This window comes from Lepisma saccharinum, unplaced genomic scaffold, assembly GCF_977018435.1.
Source record: "Lepisma saccharinum unplaced genomic scaffold, izLepSacc3.1 HAP1_SCAFFOLD_479, whole genome shotgun sequence".
Classification (NCBI taxonomy): domain Eukaryota; kingdom Metazoa; phylum Arthropoda; class Insecta; order Zygentoma; family Lepismatidae; genus Lepisma; species Lepisma saccharinum.
The window spans coordinates 79005-97953 of NW_028143171.1; the positions used below are offsets into that span (position 1 = coordinate 79005).

Consider the following 18949-nt stretch of genomic DNA (forward strand, 5'->3'; position numbering starts at 1 on the left):
CACACCCTCAGTCCGCCATATGCGTTTAGCGTCTCTTGTACGACGAGTCAACATGGAGCAGTTACAGGCATCAAAGACAGTCCTCAAGCGGGAAGTTACTCGGATTGAAAATAAGTCCGCTTCGCCAACACTGGAAAGTGACACACTTTCTACATAGACAAGGTCCTTCAACTAAGTGCAGACTGTAGTGCATTACTTGTGAATCTCGCTAAACAGTGCGAAGAAACATTGTTCTCTGAGTACTACGATGAACTCAGTGCGGTGCAAGACAGATTAGAGTTCTTGTTGGGCTCCCTGTACCAAAAACAGAAGGAAGCCGTTTCTCCCGTTGTCGTGGTAGCGTTGAACAGTGATGCGAAAAGTAAAGTTCGGTTACCAAAACTAACATTACCAGAATTCAGTGGTGACATACATCAATGGTTGTCATTTCGGGACTTATTTGTGGCATAGGTTCATGACAACAAACACCTCAGTGGCGCTCAGAAGTTGCAATACTTGAATTCGGCATTAAAGAGTGAACCGTCATTATTAATCCAGTCCATCGCAATAACTGATGCAAACTATGAGGAGGCGTGGAATCTACTACTTTCGCGGTACCAAAACAAGAGAGAGATTGTGAACAGCACGATTAAATGCTTGGTGAATCAACCTTGTGTGCCATCAAGCTCGGCCACAGGGTTACGCAAGGTCATTGACGTTACTTCTGAGTGTGTGCATGTGCTGAAGGATTTGGACATCCCTGTAGACAAGTTGGATGTAGAATCTCGGCAACAGTGGGAACTTTCACTGAAGAATGCAGAAGTGCCTAAGTTCGAGGACCTGACTACGTTCCTGGATGTGCGTGCTACAGCTCTTGCAGCATCTACGGTGACCTGTAGCCTCCCAATGTCCAGCAAACCCCCTCCCAGGTCCACTGATCATCAAGTGAAGAAGAATGTAAATTCATATCACACAGGTGCAGAAACTGTGTGTGTTAAATGCCGCGGACACCACAGGTTGCATACTTGTCAGAAGTATCAATAAATGTCTGTGAAAGATCGGTACTATTTCATGGAAACCAATGACCTGTGCTACAACTGTTTGAAATCTAATTGTAATGTAGGAAAGTGTACTTTGCGCACGTGTATAGTGTGCCACACATCCCTTCACTTCTCTCCTAGTGAAAATCCCAGTTCTACGCAGCAAGTAACGTCCCACATCGCCAACAAGAAAGCCATTCCATTGCAGGAAGTTCTCTTGTCTACAGCCACCGTGGGCGTTAGGGATAGACACAACAACGTACAGCATTTCCGTGCACTCTTAGATACGGGCTCCGAGTGTACATTTGTCACGGAAGACTGTAGTCAGCAATTAGGCCTTCGAAAGAAACACATCAGTGTTGCCATATCCGGTATTTCGGCAACCGGTATCGGTACTTCTCGTTCCATGGTGGACCTAGAGTTTAGGTCAAAAGCAGGCAACGAAACGTACACCATCAAAGCCATCATTGTGAAGAAGATTACAAATAATTTGCCCAAGCAGCAATTCACTTTTGATCAACAGTGGACACACCTACATAACCTTGATCTTGCCGACCCGTCCTTCAACAAACCAGGGTGTGGATATTGTTCCCTTACTTTTAAGACCTGAGAAAGTTGCAGGTCCAGTAGGTACACCAATGGCCATAAGTACTTCACTTGAGTGGATTCTTATGGGCAGAATTAACGTTCCGCGCAATAAACGTGCAGTGTCATCACATCATGCGTCATGTAGTGATCTGGACGCTACCCTACAGCGCTTCTGGGAAATAGAGACTGTGTCATTGGTAAAACTGTACAACGAAGAAGAAAACTTTTGTGAACAGCCCTTCCGAGAACAAAGCGGTGTTCTGGGAGCCTCACGTCCCCTAGCGGTGCAGCGTCTCAAACAAGTGGAGAAACAACTCGTCAAGAATCCACAACGTCAACAAAAGTATGCTGAGTGTATGCAGGAATACCTAGACTTGGGTCACATGATCGTCATTCCGAATTCAGAATTACCTGTGTCCCAAGAAAGCAGTTGCTACCTTCCACACCATAGTGTCATCAAAAAGGACAGTTCCACAACGGCTTTATGGATCGTGTACGAAGTCAGTGCGAAGATGACGACAGGAGTTTCTCTCAATGATAAGTTGCTTGTAGGACCCAAGATAGAAGACGACATAATGCCTTTGTTGCTACGTTTTTGTACGTATCAAATTGCCCTTACTTTGGACATTGTCAAAATGTTTCGACAGGTGAAAATACACCCAGATGATGAAGAATATCATCGCATTGTGTGGAGGAAGTCACTGAAAGAAGAGATACGAGACTTCAGATTAGAGAGACTGACGTTTGGTACGGCTAGTGCTCCTTTCTTAGCCACCAGGTGTTTGTTTACAACAGCTGGTCCACGACGAAGAGGCAGACTTACCTGAAGCAACGATGAGTACATTGAGAGACTTTTTTGTAGACAATCTAGTGACTGACAGTGAAACAGTAACACAAGCTATTGCATTACAAAAACAAATAAGTGAACTTCTACAAAGAGGTGGTTTCGAATTGCGGAAATGGTGCTCGAACAATTCATAAGTATTGAATGAAATCCCTGTACATTTGGAAGAAACGAACTTTCCATTGGATGTGATTATAAATGAACATATAAAGGTACTCGGGACCGAATGGCATCCAGCGAGTGACGAATTCGCAGTATCAGTGATGCAACCTCCAACTCATGAGCAATTGACCAAGCGCATTCTGTTATCAGACATCGCAAAAATATTTGACCCCCTAGGGTGGATATCTCCAGTAACTGTCAAAGCAAAGATCTTCATGCAAACACTTTGGCAAGCTGAACTTTACTGGGATGATGTACTTCCACCAGAACTAGAAATTGCATGGCGAAGTTTTCGGGTGGAGTTGCATAAGTTGCAGGATATTAAGGTGGCTAGGCGCATCGTGTCTTCAAAACCCCTAACATGCGAACTGATAGGCTTTTGTGACAGTTCCGAGTGGGCCTATGCGGCCACTGCCTATTTACGTTCTACATACAGCAACAGTAGTGTTAAAGTGCATCTCGTAGCAAGAAAAACGAGAGTCGCGCCTCTGAAGAAAGTGACTCTCCCGATACTCGAACTCTGTTCTGCAGTGTGACTCATACGTTTGCTGCAGGCAATAAAGGAAGCTCTTCATTTGAACATTACAGATATGCTTGCATTTACTGACTCTACAATAGTGTTGTGTTGGATAAACTCTTCTCCTTCTAATTGGCGTACATTTATTGCCAACAGAGTTACTAAAATACACGACGTGCTCCCTGCAGAGAATTGGTTCCACATGTGCAGTGAAGAGAATCCAGCTGATTTGACGACAAGAGGAATTTCTCCCTCAACCCTGCTCGAACGTGATATTTGGTTCTTCGGCCCACAGTGGTTACGTAATCAGTCCTTCAATCATACACACATGGTCAACGCAGCAGGAACAGCTGAGGTTGAGAGAGAGAGAAAAAGGGTCTTCTCGTGTTACAGTCTTCGGTCGAGGTGGAGGAGTTACTAGTAAACAAGTATTCAACCTTATCAAAGCTCCAACGAGTAGTGGCTTGGTGCTTCAGATTTATGCATAACACCAAGCGAAGTGTTAATGAACGCGAACTTAATCACACGTTGCTTGTTATAGTGAAACAAGCACAAATTACAGCATTCCCTACAGAAATGAAGCATTTGAAAGAAGGGAATCCTTTGACTTCGAACAACCCATTACTCAATTTGACTCCTTTCCTGGACCAGGAGGGAATTCTGAGAGTAGGTGGACGTTTACACAATGCACAAATGACAATTGACAAGAAACATCCCATTCTGTTACCTCGTGAACATAAACGTACATAGTTCATCGTGAAACATGAACATTTGAAACATTTACATACGGGACCACAATTGCTTCTTGCTGTCCTACAGTAACGTTTTTGGATTATACGAGCGAGGGACTTAATCCAAAAAATGGTGTTTAAGTGCAAAGAATGTTTTAAGGAAAAACAGTTGACAGCATCTCAACTCATGGGTAGTTTGCCAGCCCCTCGCGTCAATCCAGGCCGAGTATTTGCAAATACAGGTGTAGATTACTGCAGCCCATTTTCAATAAAGAGTTGCCAACTCAGGTCTTCCAAAATCACGAAACGACTTTTCGTGTCTCTTGTAACCAAAGCAATTCACTTGGAAGTGGTAAATGATGCATGAATGCCTACATTCATTGCTGCATTACGTAGGTTTGTGGCCAGACGTAGCAAACCTAACCAGATCTTCAGCGATTGCGGAACAAATTTCATAGGGGCAAACAGAGAATTGAAAAGGCTACTTCAATTCATGCGACAAAAAGAGCACGTACAATCGGTGTCAGATGTTACGGCCTCTCAAGGCATACTATGGAATTTCAATCCACCGGGAGCAGCGCACTGGGGTGGAGTATGGGAAATTGCAGTGAAGGCAGTGAAATATCATTTGAAACGAGTTATAGGCTCAACATTACTCACTTATGAGCAGTTCATCACGATATTGACACAAATAGAGGTGTGTCTTAACTCGAGACCATTAACGGAGTTAAGTAGTGATCCAAATGACCTAACGGCACTCATGCCAGGACACTTCTTAACCGGTGATTCGTTACTGGCTGTACCACAAGCAGACTTTATGACATCCACGTCGAATTGTTTGTCTAACTGTCATTTGATCCAAAAAATGACGCAACATTTTTGGAAACTGTGGGCAATAGAGTACTTGTCCAGACTCCAGCAGCGGCCCAAATGGATGGAGAAGGAAAATCTACAGATAGGAGATCTGGTGTTGTTGAAAGAACCTACTCCTCCACAGCAATAGAAGCTAGGAAGAGTAGTGAAAGTTCATCCAGGACCAGACAAGTTAGTACGATCCGTGACAGTGCGAACAGCTGATGGACAATACAGACGTCCAATTGTGAAACTTGCTCCTCTCCTATATTCTCTCATATTCTCATTGATAAAACAAGACATACTAGTATAATTGACGTTCGTACACATAGAGGTGCGGACTGTGCCAGTGACCATTATTTAGTAATTGCTAAATTAAGAGAAAGACTCTCAGTGTTAAATCATAAGCAACAAAATCTAAAAGTTATAAAATTTGATACAGGAAAGTTTACTGATGAAAGAATTAAGAAAGATTACCAAATTAAACTGTCAAATAGATTTGATATTTTGCAGGATTTAAATGATGATGAAAATATAAATGAAACAGACGTAAATAAGAATTGGGAGCACATACGTAATGCAATAGAATCAGCAGCTAAAGAAAGTATAGGATACCATAAACCGAGAAAAAGCAAGCCTTGGTTTGATAATGAATGTCATAATCTAATAGAAATAAGAAATCAGGCTAGACTTAGGTGGTTAAATAACTCTGATGATACAAATCTAAACAATTATTATAGAATAAAGCGAGAAGTTAACCGCACGTTTAGAAGTAAAAAAAGAGATTACTTGAAAAGCAAAATTAATGAAATTGAAACAAACAGCAAAAATAAAAATATCAGAGATTTATATAAAGGTGTAAATGAGTTTAGAAAGGGGTGGCAACCTAAAGTAAACTTGATAAAAGATAAAGATGGTGATTTTCTAGCTGACCCAAGGGATATTCTAAATAGATGGAAGAACTACTTTAATGACCTTTTAAATGTCCATGTAGGAGATAAATCAGAAGTGAATGAAGTACACACAGCAGAACCTTTAGTTCCAGAACCTAACTTGACTGAAGTTAAAGATGCTATTAAAAGGCTAAAGAATAACAAAGCACCTGGCATTGATTTAATACCAGCTGAGTTAATTAAATATGGTGGAAATTCATTAATATGTCAAATTCATAAATTAATTTGTTTAATATGGAATAAAGAAGAAATCCCTCAACAGTGGAAAGAATCCATAATTGTTCCTGTGTTTAAAAAAGGTGATAAAATGAACTGCAATAATTACCGTGGAATTTCTCTACTCTCAACAACATATAAAATATTATCTAACATTATTTTAACAAGACTAACCCCATATGCTCATGAAATTATAGGTGATTATCAATGTGGATTTAAACGTAACAGATCAACTACAGATCAAATTTTTCACATCAGACAGACACTTGAGAAAAAGTGGGAATATAATCAAAATGTCCATCAGCTATTCATTGATTTCGAAAAAGCATATGATTCGGTCAAAAGAGATAAATTATATAATATATTAGTAGAGTTTGGAATACCTAAGAAGCTTGTTAGTATGATAAAAGTATGCACCAGTGAAACAGAAAGTAAAATTCGTGTGGGTATTAATATGTCTGACAAATTTACAATTCATGATGGGTTAAAACAAGGAGATGCATTATCTCCATTGCTCTTTAATTTTGCCTTAGAATATGCTGTTAGGAAGGTGAAAGAAACTAAAGAAGGACTAAACTTAAATGGTGTGACTCAGTTGTTAGCATATGCAGATGATGTAGACTTACTGGGGGATGATGTGAATACAATTAAGAATAATGCTAAAATATTTTTGAAAACTGCTGAAGAGATAGGTTTGGAAGTTAACAAAGAGAAAACTAAATATATGCTTACAGGCCGAAACCAAGTGTTAGGTAATAATCAAAATCTAATTGTTGATAACAACTCGTTTGAACCAGTTTCCAAATTCAAATACTTAGGAGTAATATTAACAAATGAAAATTATATTAAAGAGGAAATAAAAAGTAGGCTTAATTCAGGAAATGCATGTTACTTCTCTCTTCATAAACTTTTGTCTTCTCGTTTAATATCTAAGAAACTAAAAGTTAAAATATACAAAACAGTAATTTTGCCTGTAGTATTATATGGATGTGAAACTTGGTCCCTTACACTGAAAGAGGAACATAAATTCAGAGTACTTGAAAATAAGATCCTTAGGAAAATCTTTGGACCTAAAAGGGATGAGGAGACAGGTGAGTGGAGAAGGTTACATAATTTGGAACTACATAATTTGTATTCATGTCCAGATATTATTCGAATAATTAAATCAAGAAGACTTAGGTGGGCAGGCCATGTGGCACGAATGGGAGAGGAAAGAGGAGTTTACAGGATTCTTGTTGGGAAACCTGATGGTAAGAGACCTGTAGGAAGGCCAAGACGAAGATGGAGGGACAACGTTGAGATGGACCTAAGGGAAATCGGTAGGGATGGAAAAGAGTATATAGATCTTGCTCAAGATAGGGAAAGATGGAAGGCCTGTGTTGCTGCAGCCATGAACCTTCGGGTTTAAGAAGGCTAGAGAGTTAGTTAGTTAGTTTTAGTTAGCTCCTCTCCCCTATTCTAAGGATACATAAGTGTACTACATTGAAATTATTGATTGTGGTTAAAATTAATATCTCAACGGGGGGAGGAGTGTGTTCAGTGAACAATGTATATAATTAGTGTCTTTATCTTGTTTTCCATTTTTGTGTATATGTGTGAGTTATTCATGTGTGAAGTGTGGGGGAGTAAAGAAACACCAGAAATGGAAAGGGCGCAAGAAGACGGGCCAGCATAAGGACAGGTCGCTAAAAGAACGGGTTGCCAAAGTACAAGTCTGGCAAACACTTTGTACCATATGGACATGTCGTAAAAATAGTCTGTAGCATAAGGACATGTTGCTAAAAGAACGGGTCGCCAAAGAACATATCTCAAAAATCTTGTCTAGCATATGGAAAGGCCGCAAAGGACAAGTCTCAAAATACTGTCTAGAATATGGATAGGCTACAAAAACAGTGGGTTGCAGAACGACCAGCCACAAAAAGAACGGGTCGCCGAAGGACAAATCTCAAAAATACTGTGTAGCATATGGAAAGGGTGCAAAAAGACTGGGTCGCAAAAGGACAGGTTGCAAAGGACCGGGTCGCTTAAGGACAGGTTGCAAAAGACCGGGTCGCTTAAGGACAAGTCTCGCAAACACTTTGAACTATTTCTTGTAGTTTACGGTTATTACAAGCATAAGAAAACAGTTTTACACAAATGGAGTAAGCCACCATCTTTGAAATTTAATGTAACAGAAAACATCAAGAGACTGTGTGAAAACAATGATGAATTTGAATTACCTGATGATATTTGGGATTCATAATTTAAAAAATCTCAAATAAAAATACAACAGACTGCTTTTTTTCACAGTTAAGTTGCTATATTACAACAATGTAACATTGACAACGTCCATTATATAACGGATTCTTTTTGTTTAAAAATTACTAACCATTGTTATAACTGTATCTTTAGTCAAAATGAAAATAAATGTCTGATGAAAGGAGTGTGTGTTCTCCTGAAACGTCACAAACAAAAACTGTTTTCTTATGCTTGTAATAACCGTAAACTACAAGAAATAATTCTATAATGCAAGCAATGTGTACATACAAGAAAAACTTTGAACTACATGGACATGTCGTAAAAATAGTCTGTAGCATAAGGACACATTGCTAAAAGAATGGGTCGCCAAAGGACATCTCAAAAATCTTGTCTAGCTTATGGAAAGGCCGCAAAAAGACGGGACAGCATAAGGACAGGTTGCAAAAAGAACAGGTCGCCAAAGTACAAGTCTCAGAAAAACTGTAGCATAAGGACAGGTTGCAAAGCAATGGGTAGTCGAATTTCAAGTCTCAAAATGACAGTGTAGAATAAGGACAGGTTGCTAAAGAACGGGTCACCAAACGAAAAGTCTCAAAAATACTGAGTAGCATATGGAAAGACCGCAAAAAGACTGGGTCACAGAAGGACAGGCTGCTAAAAGAACGGGTCGCTTAAGGACAAGTCTAACCAATACTTTGTACTATATGGACATGTAAAAATAGTCTCTAGCATAAGGACATGTTGCTAAAAGAACGACTCGCCAAAGGACATATCTCAAAAATCTTGTCTAGCATATGGAAAAGGTGCAAAAAAGACTGTGTGGCAGAAGGACAAGTCTCAAAAATACTGTGTACCATATGGAAAGGCCACAAAAACAGTGGGTTGCCTAACGACTGGCCGCCAAAAGAATGGGTCGTCAAAGGACAAGTCTCAGAAAGACTGAGTAGCATATGGACAGGCCCTAAAAAGACTGGGTAGCATATGGAAAGGCTGCAAAAAGACTGTGTGCCAGAAAGACAGGGCGCTAAAAGAAGGAGTCGCCAGAGAGACTGTGTAGCCTAATGACAGGTTACTGAAAGAAGAGGTCGCCAAAAAACAAGTCTCAAAAACACTTTCTACCATATAGACAATTGTAAAAATAGTCTGCAGCATAAAGGCACATTGCTAAAAGACCGGGTTTACAAAGGACAAGTCTCAAAAACACTTTCCACCATATGGACAGGTTGTAAAAAGACTGGGTAGCATGTGGACAGATCGCTAAAAGAACAGCTGGAAAAAGGTCAAGTCTCAAAAACATTTTCTACCATATGCACAATCATAAATATAGTCTGTATCATAAAGACATGTTGCTAAAAGACCGGGTTTACAAAGGACAAGCTTCAAAAAAACTTTGCACCATATGGACAGGTCGTAAAAAGACTGAAAAGCATATGGAGAGTCTGTTAAAAGTACGGGTTACCAAAGGACAAATGTCAAATATACTGTGTAGAATATGATAAGGCCGCAAAAAGGACTGGCCAGCAAAAGGGCAAGTCGCTAAAACAACGGGTAGCCAAAGTACAAGTCTCAAAAAGACTGTGTAACATAAGGGCAGGTTGCTAAAAGAACTGGTCGCCAAAGGACAAGTGTCACAAACACTTTGTACCATATGGACATTTCGTAAAAATAGTTGGTAGCATAAAGACACGTTGCTAAAAGAATGGGCAACCAAAGGACAAGTCTCAAAAACAGTTCGGACCATACGGACAGGTCGCAAAAAGACTGGGTCGCCAAAGGACAAGTCTCCAAAATACTGCATAGCATATGGAAAGGCCACAAAAACAGTGGGTTCCCGAACGACAGGCTGCCAAAAGAATGGGTCGCCAAAGGACAAGTCTCAGAAAGACTGTGTAGCATATGGACAGATCGTAAAAAGGCTGGGTAGCATATGGACAAATCACTAAAAGAAAGGCTCGTTAAAGAACAAGTATCAAAAACACATTATACAGTCAATGGCAACAAAAATAGGCAAAATTGTACATTACATTTTTCATTGCGATTTATTCTACACGATGTGTTGTTTTAAGGAATGAACCTCTGTTGATACATAGCAGATGTTGCCCTCTGCTTATTGATGTTTTTCATGATCATCACATTGGGGAAAAACTGAATGAAAATGGTGATGGACAATTTACCTACTATTTCTTTCACCATTGGGTGTTCCTTATTGGCAGGTCGTAAAAATAGATGGTAGCATAAGGACACGTCGCTAAAAGACAGAGTTTCAATGGAACAAGTCTCGTAAAACACTTTGTACCATATACACAAACTAACTAACTCTCTAGCCTTCAAAAACTCGAAGGTTCATGGCTACAGCAACACAGGCCTTCCATCCGTCCCTACCGATTTCCTTTATGTCCATCTCAACGTTGTCCCTCCATCTTCGTCTTGGCCTTCCTACAGGTCTCTTACCATTAGGTTTCCCAACAAGAATCCTGTGAACTCCTCTTTGCTCTCCCATTCGTGCCACATGGCATGCCCACCTAAGTCTTCTTGATTTAATTATTCTAATAATATCTGGACATGAATACAAATTATGTAGTTCTAAATTATGTACCATATAGACAGGTCGTAAAAATAGTTTGTAGCTTAAGGACATGTTGCTAAAAAAACTGGTCGCCAAAGGACAAGTATCAAAAACAGCAAATAGCATATGGACAGGTTGAAAAAAGACTGGGTAGCATATGGAGAGATTGCTAAAAGAACGGGTCGCCAAAGGACAAATCTCAAAAATACTGTGTAGCATATGGAAAGGCCGCAAAAAGACTGGGTTGCAGGACAGGTCGCTAAAAGAACGGGTCGCCAAAGTATAAGTCTCAAAAAGACTGTAACATATGGACAGGTCACTAAAAGAATGGGTAGCAAAAGTACAAGTATGTGGACCATATGGACAGCTCGCAAAAAGTATGGGTCGCCAAAGGACAAGTCTCAAAAATACTGTGTATCATATGGAAAGGACACAAAAACAGTGCGTTGCCGAACGACTGGCCGCCAAAAGAATGGGTCGTCAAAGAACAAGTCTCAGAAAGACTGTGTAGCATATGGACAGGTCGTAAAAAGACTGGGTAGCATATGGACACATTGCTATAACATATGGAAAGGTTGGAAAAATATTTTCTACCATATGTACAATCGTAAAAATAGTCTGTAGCATAAGGGCACATTGCTAAAACAATGGGTTGCCAAAAGACATATCTCAAAAATCTTGTCTTGCATATGGAAAGGCCGCAGAATGACTGGGTAGCATAAGTATAGGTCAATAAACAACGGTCGCCAAATGACAAGTCGCAAAGAATTTGGGTTGCCGAAAGACAGGCTGTTAAAAGAATGGGTCGCCGAAAGACAGACTTTTAAAAGAATGGGTCGCCTTAGGAGAGACCGTTAAAAGAACATGTCGGCAAAAGACAAGTCTCAAAAAATAGTGTGTAGCACAAGGACAGACCATTAAAATAACTTGTCAGCAAACACAAGTCTCAAAAACACTGTGTAGCATAAGGACAGGTCGTCAAAAGACTGGGTCGCCGAAGGACAAGTCTCAAAAATACTGTGTAGCATATGGAAAGGCCGCAAAAACAGTGGGTTGCCGAACGACAGGCTGCCAAAAGAATGGGTCGCCAAAAGTCAAGTCTCAGAAAGACTGTGTAGCATATGGACAGATCCTAAAAAGACTGGGTAGCATATGGAAAGGCTGCAAAAAGACTGTGTGGCAGAAGGAGAGACTGCTAAAAGAAGGAGTCGCCAAAGGAAAAGCCAAAGAGAGACTGTGTAGCATGACAGGTTACTGAAAGAAGGGGTCGCGAAAATACAAATCTCAAAATCACTTTCTACAATATAGACAATCGTAAAAATAGTCTGCAGCATAAAGGCACGTTGCTAAAAGACTGGGTTTACAAAGGGCAAGTCTCAAAAACACTTTCCACCATATGGACAGGTTGTAAAAAGATTGGGTAGCATATGGACAGATCGCTAAAAGAACGGCTGGCCAAAGGACAAGTCTCAAAAACACATTCTACATATGCACAATCTTAAATATAGTCTGTAGCATAAATACACATTGCTAAAAGCCCGGCTTCCCAAAGGACAAATCTCAAAAACACTTTGCACCATATAGACAGGTCATAAAAATAGTTTGTAGCATAAGGACATGTTGCTAAAAAAAAACTGGTAGCCAAAGGACAAGTCTCAAAGACAATGAGTAGCATATGGACAGGGTAGCATAAGGAAAGATCACTAAAAGAACAGGTCGTCAAAGGACAAATCTCAAAAATACTGCACAGCATATCAAAAGGCCACAAAAGACTGGGCAGCATAAGAACAGGTCGCTAAAAGAACGGGTTGCCAAAGTACAAGTCTCAAAAAGACTATAGCATAAGGACAGGTCACTAAAAGAACGGGTCGCCAAATTATAAGTCTCAAAAAGACTGTAGCATAAGGACAGGTTCCTAAAAGAACGGGTAGACAAGTCTCAGAAAGACTGTTTAGCATATGGACAGGTCGTAAAAAGACTAGGTAGCATATGGACACATCGCTGTAACAAATGGGAAGGTTGCAAAAATAATTTCTACCATATGGACAATCGTAAAAATAGTCTCTACCATAAGGACAATTTGTTAAAACAATGGGTCGCCAAAGGACAAGTCTAAAAAATACTGTTTAGCGTATGGAAAGGTGGCAAAAAGACTGTGTCGAAGGACAGGCCGCTAAAGGAACAGGTCGCCAAAGGACAGCTTTCAAAATCACTTGGACAATATGGACAGGTCGCAAAAAGAATGGGTCGCCAAAGGACAAGTCTCAAAAATACTGTGTAGCATATGGAAAGCCGCAAAAACAGTGGGTTGCCGAAAGACAGAGTGCTAAAAATATGGGTCTCCAAAGGACAAGTCTCAGAAAGACTGTGTAGCATATGGACAGGTCGTAAAAAAACTGGGTAGTATATGGACAAATCGTTAAAAGAACGGGTCGCTAAAGGAGAAGTCTCACAAAAACTGTTTAGCGTATGGAAAGGTGGCAAAAAGACTGTCGCAGGACAGGCTGCTAAAAGCACATGTTGCTAAAAGAATGGAAAACCTAAGGACAAGTTTGAAACACACTGGACAATATCGATTGATCGCAAAAAGGCTGTCTCAAAATACTGACAGCATATGGGCAGGTAATAAAAAGACTGGGTAGCATATGGACACATCACTATAGCATATAGAAAGGCTGCAAAAATACTTTCTACCATATGGACAATCGTAAAAATAGTCGATAGCAGAACGACATGTTGCTAAAACAACGGGTCGCCAAAGGCCATATCTCAAAAATCTTGTCTAGCATATGGAAAGGCTTCAAAAAGACTGGGTAGCATAAGTATAGGTCAATAAAAGAACCGGTCGACAATGACAAGTCTCAAAAAAACTGGGTCGCCGAAAGACAGGTTGTTAAAATAATTGGTCGCCGTGGGACAGACTGTTAAAAGAAGGGGTCGCCGTAAGACAGGCCATTAAAAGATGGGGTCACCGTAGGACAGGCCGTTAAAAGAAGGGGTCGCCGTAGGACAGGCCGTTAAAAGAAGGGGTCACCGTAGCACAATCCGTTAGAAGAACGGTCGCCGTAGGACAGACTGTTAAAGGTCCGGTCGCCGTAGGGCAGACCGTTAAAAAAACGGTCGCCGTAGGACAGAACATTAAAAGAAGGGGTCGCCGTAGGACAGACTGTTAAAAGAATGTGTCGGCAAAAGACAAGTCTCGAAAATACTGTGTAGCCAGAAAGGCTGCAAAAACAGTGGGTTGCCATACGACAGGCCACCAAAAGAATGGATCGCCAAAGGACAAGTCTCAAAAAGACTGTGTAGCATATGGACAGCTCGTAAAAAGACTGGGTAGGATATGGACACATCGCTAAGAGAACGGGTTGTTAAAAGACAAGTCTCAAAAACACATTCTACAGTCAACGGCAAAGAAAATAATAAGCAAATTCTCCATTATAATTTTCATTGCACTCTATTCCGCACCCTGTTTTGCTTTAAGGAATGAATTTCTGTTGATACATAGCAGATGATTCATGATCATCACATTGTAAAACACGGACTGAATCAAAATGGTGAACAATTTGCCTACTATTTCTTTTGCCACTGGGTGTACCATATTGCCAGGTCGTAAAAATAGACTGTAGCATAAGGACAGGTCGCTAAAAGAACGGGTAGCCAAAGCACAAGTCTCAAAAAGACTGTGTAGCATAAGAACAGGTTGCTAAAAGAACGGGTCACCAAAGGACAAGACTCACAAACACTTTATACCATATGGACATGTCGTAAAAATAGTCGGTAGCATAAAGACAAATAACTAAAAGAATGTGCAACCAAAGGACAAATCTCAAAAACACTTTCGACCATACAGACAGGTCGCAAAAAGACTGGGTCGCCAAAGGACAAGTCTCAAAAATACTGTGTAGCATATGTAAATGCCGCAAAAACAGTGGGTTGCCGAACGACAGGCCGCCAAAAGAATGTTTCTTCAAAGGTCAAGTCCCACAAAGACTGTAGCATAGGGACTGGTCCTAAAAAGATAGGGTAGCATATGGAAAGGCTGCAAAAGGACTGGGTGGCAGAAGAACAGGCTGCTAAAACAAGGAGTCGCCAAAGGAAAAGTCAGAGAGAGACTGTGTAACATAATGACAGGTAACTGAAAGAACGGGTCGCCACAGGACAAGTCTAAAAAAATACTGTGTAGCATAAGGACAGGTTGCTAAAAGAATGGGTCACCAAACGACAAGTCTCAAAACGACAGCATCACAGAAGGACAGGCCGCTAAAAAACAGGTCGCCAAAGGACAAGTTTCAAAAACACTTTGGACAATATGGACAGGTCGCAAAAAGACTTGGTCGCCAAAGGACAAGTCTCAAAAACACAATATACAGTCAATGGCAAAGAAAATGATATGCAAATTGTACATTACAATTTTCATTGTGCTTTACTCCACACCCTGTGTTGTTTCAAGGAATGAATTTCTGTTGATACATAACAGATGTTGCCATCTGCCTCTTGATGTTTTTAATTCAATTCATGATCATCATATTGTGGAAAACGGACTGAATGAAAATGGTGATGGACAATTTGTCTACTATTTCTTTCGCCGTTGGGTGTACCATACTGACAGGTTGTAAAAATAGAATGTAGCATAAGGACAGGTTGCTAAAAGAACGGGTCGCCAAAGGACAAGTCTCAAAAACACTTTGTACCATATAGACAATCGTAAAAATAGCCTGCAGCATCAAGACACATTGCTAAAAGCTCGGGTTTCCAAAGGACAAGTCTCAAAAACTCTTTGCACCATTTAGAGAGGTCGTAAAAATAGTTTGTAGCATAAAGACATGTTGCTAAAAAAAAAACTGGTCGTCAAAGGACAAATCTCAAAAACATTGAGTAGCACATGGACAGGGTAGCATATGGAGAGATTGCTAAAAGAACAGGTTGTCAAAGGACAAATCTCAAAAATACTGCGCAGCATATGAAGAGGCTGCAAAAAGACTGGGCAGCATAATAACAGGTCGCTAAAAGAATGGGTCGCCAAAGTACAAGTCTCAAAAAGACTGTAGCATAAGGACAGGTTCCTAAAAGAACGGGTCGCCAAAGGACAAATCTCAAAAATACTTTGTAGCATATGGAAAGGCAGCAAAAAGACTGGGTCGCAGAAGGACAGGCTGCTAAAAGAATGGGTCACCAAAGGACAAGTAGCTAAAAGAATGAGTCGCCAAAGGACAGGTAGCTAAAAGAACGGGTCGCCAAAGGACAGGTGGCTAAAAGAACGGATCGCCAAAGGACAGGTAGCTAAAAGAATGGGTCGCCAAAGGACAGGTAGCTAAAAGAATGGGTCGCCAAAGGACAGGTAGCTAAAAGAATGGGTCGAAAGACGTCTCAAAAATGTTGTACATCATAAGGACAGGTCGCTAAGAGAACGGGTCACCAAAGGATAAGTCTCAAGAAGACTGTATCATAAGTATAGGTCAATAAAAGAATGTGTCGCCAAATGAGAAGTCTCAAAAACACAGTGAAGCGGCAGGTCACGAAAAAACTGGGTCACTGAAAGACAGGCCGTTAAAAGAATGGGTCGCAGTAGGACAGGTCAGTCACACACTCTTCAGATGAAGATTTGTATCTTATCTTCGAATCAAGGAGACCACCTATTTAGAAAAGTGTACCCCCCTTACGCAAAGGAGCATTCGTCTGCAGCGTGATTTTCTGAGAGCAAATCTGCTTCCATCGTTCCATGCACATTTTAAACAATTTTCATCTCCTTAAAGATGTTTTCAAGAACATAGGTCAATGAACTAACTAGTAGCAAGCACAATGTAGTAGAATCAGTTTACAATGGTTTGAATTTCTGTGGAAGATAATGCTTATAAGTTGTAACCGATCTTAACGCACCCCTTATAAAAGTTGACCCGCCCTCGCTGGGGAAAAAAGGGCGGCAAGAGACGTTAACGTCTTTTCTGGGGAACGGTGATGTGCGTTGCAGAGAAGACAGTCCGAGTCTAGCATTGATACGGTTAGGATCCGTGTTACGTTGGTTATTGGTTTTGCGGGCTGTGAATTATGAATGTTTATTATGAACTAACGACAGGAAGATTAGAAGATTGAAGATGTCGAATTCGTTATCAGCAAGATTTGTGCTTTCCCCCAACTCCCCCTAAGTGTTCAGCGTTAGTGTTTTACAGCGTGATTATCGCCAAGTGAATTGAATACCTAAGTAGTTACATCGAAGACGTAAGTACTCAGTGAACTAACCACTAAGTTTGGTCTTAAATCTCAACAAATTCACACCGGAAGCTGAGTAATCTGTGTATTCCGGAATCATTTGTAAACCACAGACATCAGGTACCTGGGCCTTTAATAAATATTAATACTGTAGTTTGTGGTGTATAAATACTTAGATAGTTAAATATAAAAATTCACTGCTGGTCTCCTTTTGTGTGGTTGGCGTTGTTCGACGGCAAAATATAAATTGCAATAGTAAAAGCAAAAACAAAGAAAAAACGATATATGGTGCCTTGTACCCAGGAAATCCTTCTGGTTATTTGTTGAGATACTATGTTAAATTTAAGAAATCATGTTAATATTGGATTATTTGTGTGTAAAATATTGGTGTTCTACGTAAGAAAATGGAAGAAAAAGCTGTACTGTTTGATCGGAAGAGCAGGTTTCTTTTTTCTTCTCTCCCTCTCGCTGCAGCTGTAAGGGATTAAGGGATTAGCAAGCTAGAGATAAGTAAGTCAGTGGTGCGAACATGGTTCGAATGATATGGAAAGGTCCTTGTTGTGGCAAGTTAAGGATTTCAAACAGCGGAATTGTTTGTTCAGTCTGTAAACAAAGGTTCCACAGAGATTGTGTGGGAATGAACAAATGTGAATTCAAAGATGATCAGGCTGATTTTTGCTGTAAACAATGTAAGAGTCGCGCTGGCAATGAAACTTCAATTGCACTAAAAGTAGAAGAAAGTGCACAGGGTGTTCCCAAATTAACTGACGAAAATGAAGAGAATGTTGACCTCACCACACTTTTGTTATTTATGAAGCAGAGTAGGAAAGAGCAGAATAATAATTTTGACATGTTGTACCAGAATGTGGAGGAAAGTAAACAAACCATGCAAGAAATGAGCGTACAGCTAGAAGATAGATTGGATAAGTTAGAAATTAAAGTATCTAAATCGGAAGAGTTATGTAGTTTACATGGTCATAAGCATTCTTGTCAGATTATGCATGAAGAACCAAAGACGAGTTCAGAATTCAAAGAGGAGGTTTTTGAAAGTCCAGTAAAGACTCAAAACGAACAAATGAGTGAATTAGAAACAAAACTGAATAAAGTTGAGGATATATTACCCACTGAAATGCAGCGAAATACTGAGCTGATAGAAAATAGAAATGAAGGTATTCCTAGAGAACCGAATGCGAAAAATGATCTGTTCTCCAACTTGAAAGAATGTGTAACTTCAGACAGAACATTTCAGGAAATGATTATGATCAATAAGAGGAAGAAAAATATAGCAAGACTTAGATATGGTTTTCTAGAAAAACTGAAAAAACTGAATCGAAAGAAATTGAAGAGGGCGAAGAATTTAGATAAAACTGAAGAAACGTCGGAGAAAGTAATGGAGAAAGTTCACGAAAGGTCTAAGAATGCCAACACAGATGTATCAGATTCAGACACAACGTTGCCGGAGAAAAGTAAGAAGAAGGTGAAACAGAAAAAGCAAGGAGTGTATGTATTTTATGAAGATGTTGAGCATGATGCGAAGCCCCGACAGAAACTAGACTGGAAGAAGAGAAAGAAGAAATTAGTTTCTCTACTTGAAGAAAGTTGGAAGAAGAGGAAGAAGAAAAAGTTGGCTTAGAAAAAGAAAGAACAACAAGCTCTAAATATCGAACATAAATTTGTGATTGTTATATTATGTGTATGAAAAGCTGTTAATGGAAATAAGCTACTAAAAATGTATAAATGTTACCTAGAGTCAAATATAATGTAAACTGTAAATATATATATATATATATTCTTTGATAGTTGTTTGAACTAGTTATGGTTCAATGAGGAACTGTTCTGCTACTCGTACTTTTGGTAGAAGTACTGGTTGCTATTAATCTCAATAGACATTTGAACGAGTGGGTATATTATGAAAATGTTAAAGTAGTTTTGAGATTTAATATTTCATTTAAAAAAAAATGCGAAGAGTAAGATTTAAAAATGTAAGTAAACCTCTACGTTATCTATGATTATGCACAGATAGAGTGAAGAATGAATGAGAAAGAAGATCGAACAT

General features: G+C 39.9%; 1 protein-coding gene across 1 annotated transcript; it reads left to right on the forward strand.

The window, feature by feature from the left end:
* Positions 1-1657: 1657 nt before the first annotated feature.
* On the forward strand, positions 1658-2434 carry LOC145982945 (uncharacterized). Its single transcript, XM_083116237.1, has one exon. It carries the CDS (start codon positions 1658-1660, stop codon positions 2432-2434), a length of 777 nt encoding a protein of 258 aa, XP_082972363.1.
* The last annotated feature ends 16515 nt before the right edge of the window (positions 2435-18949 follow it).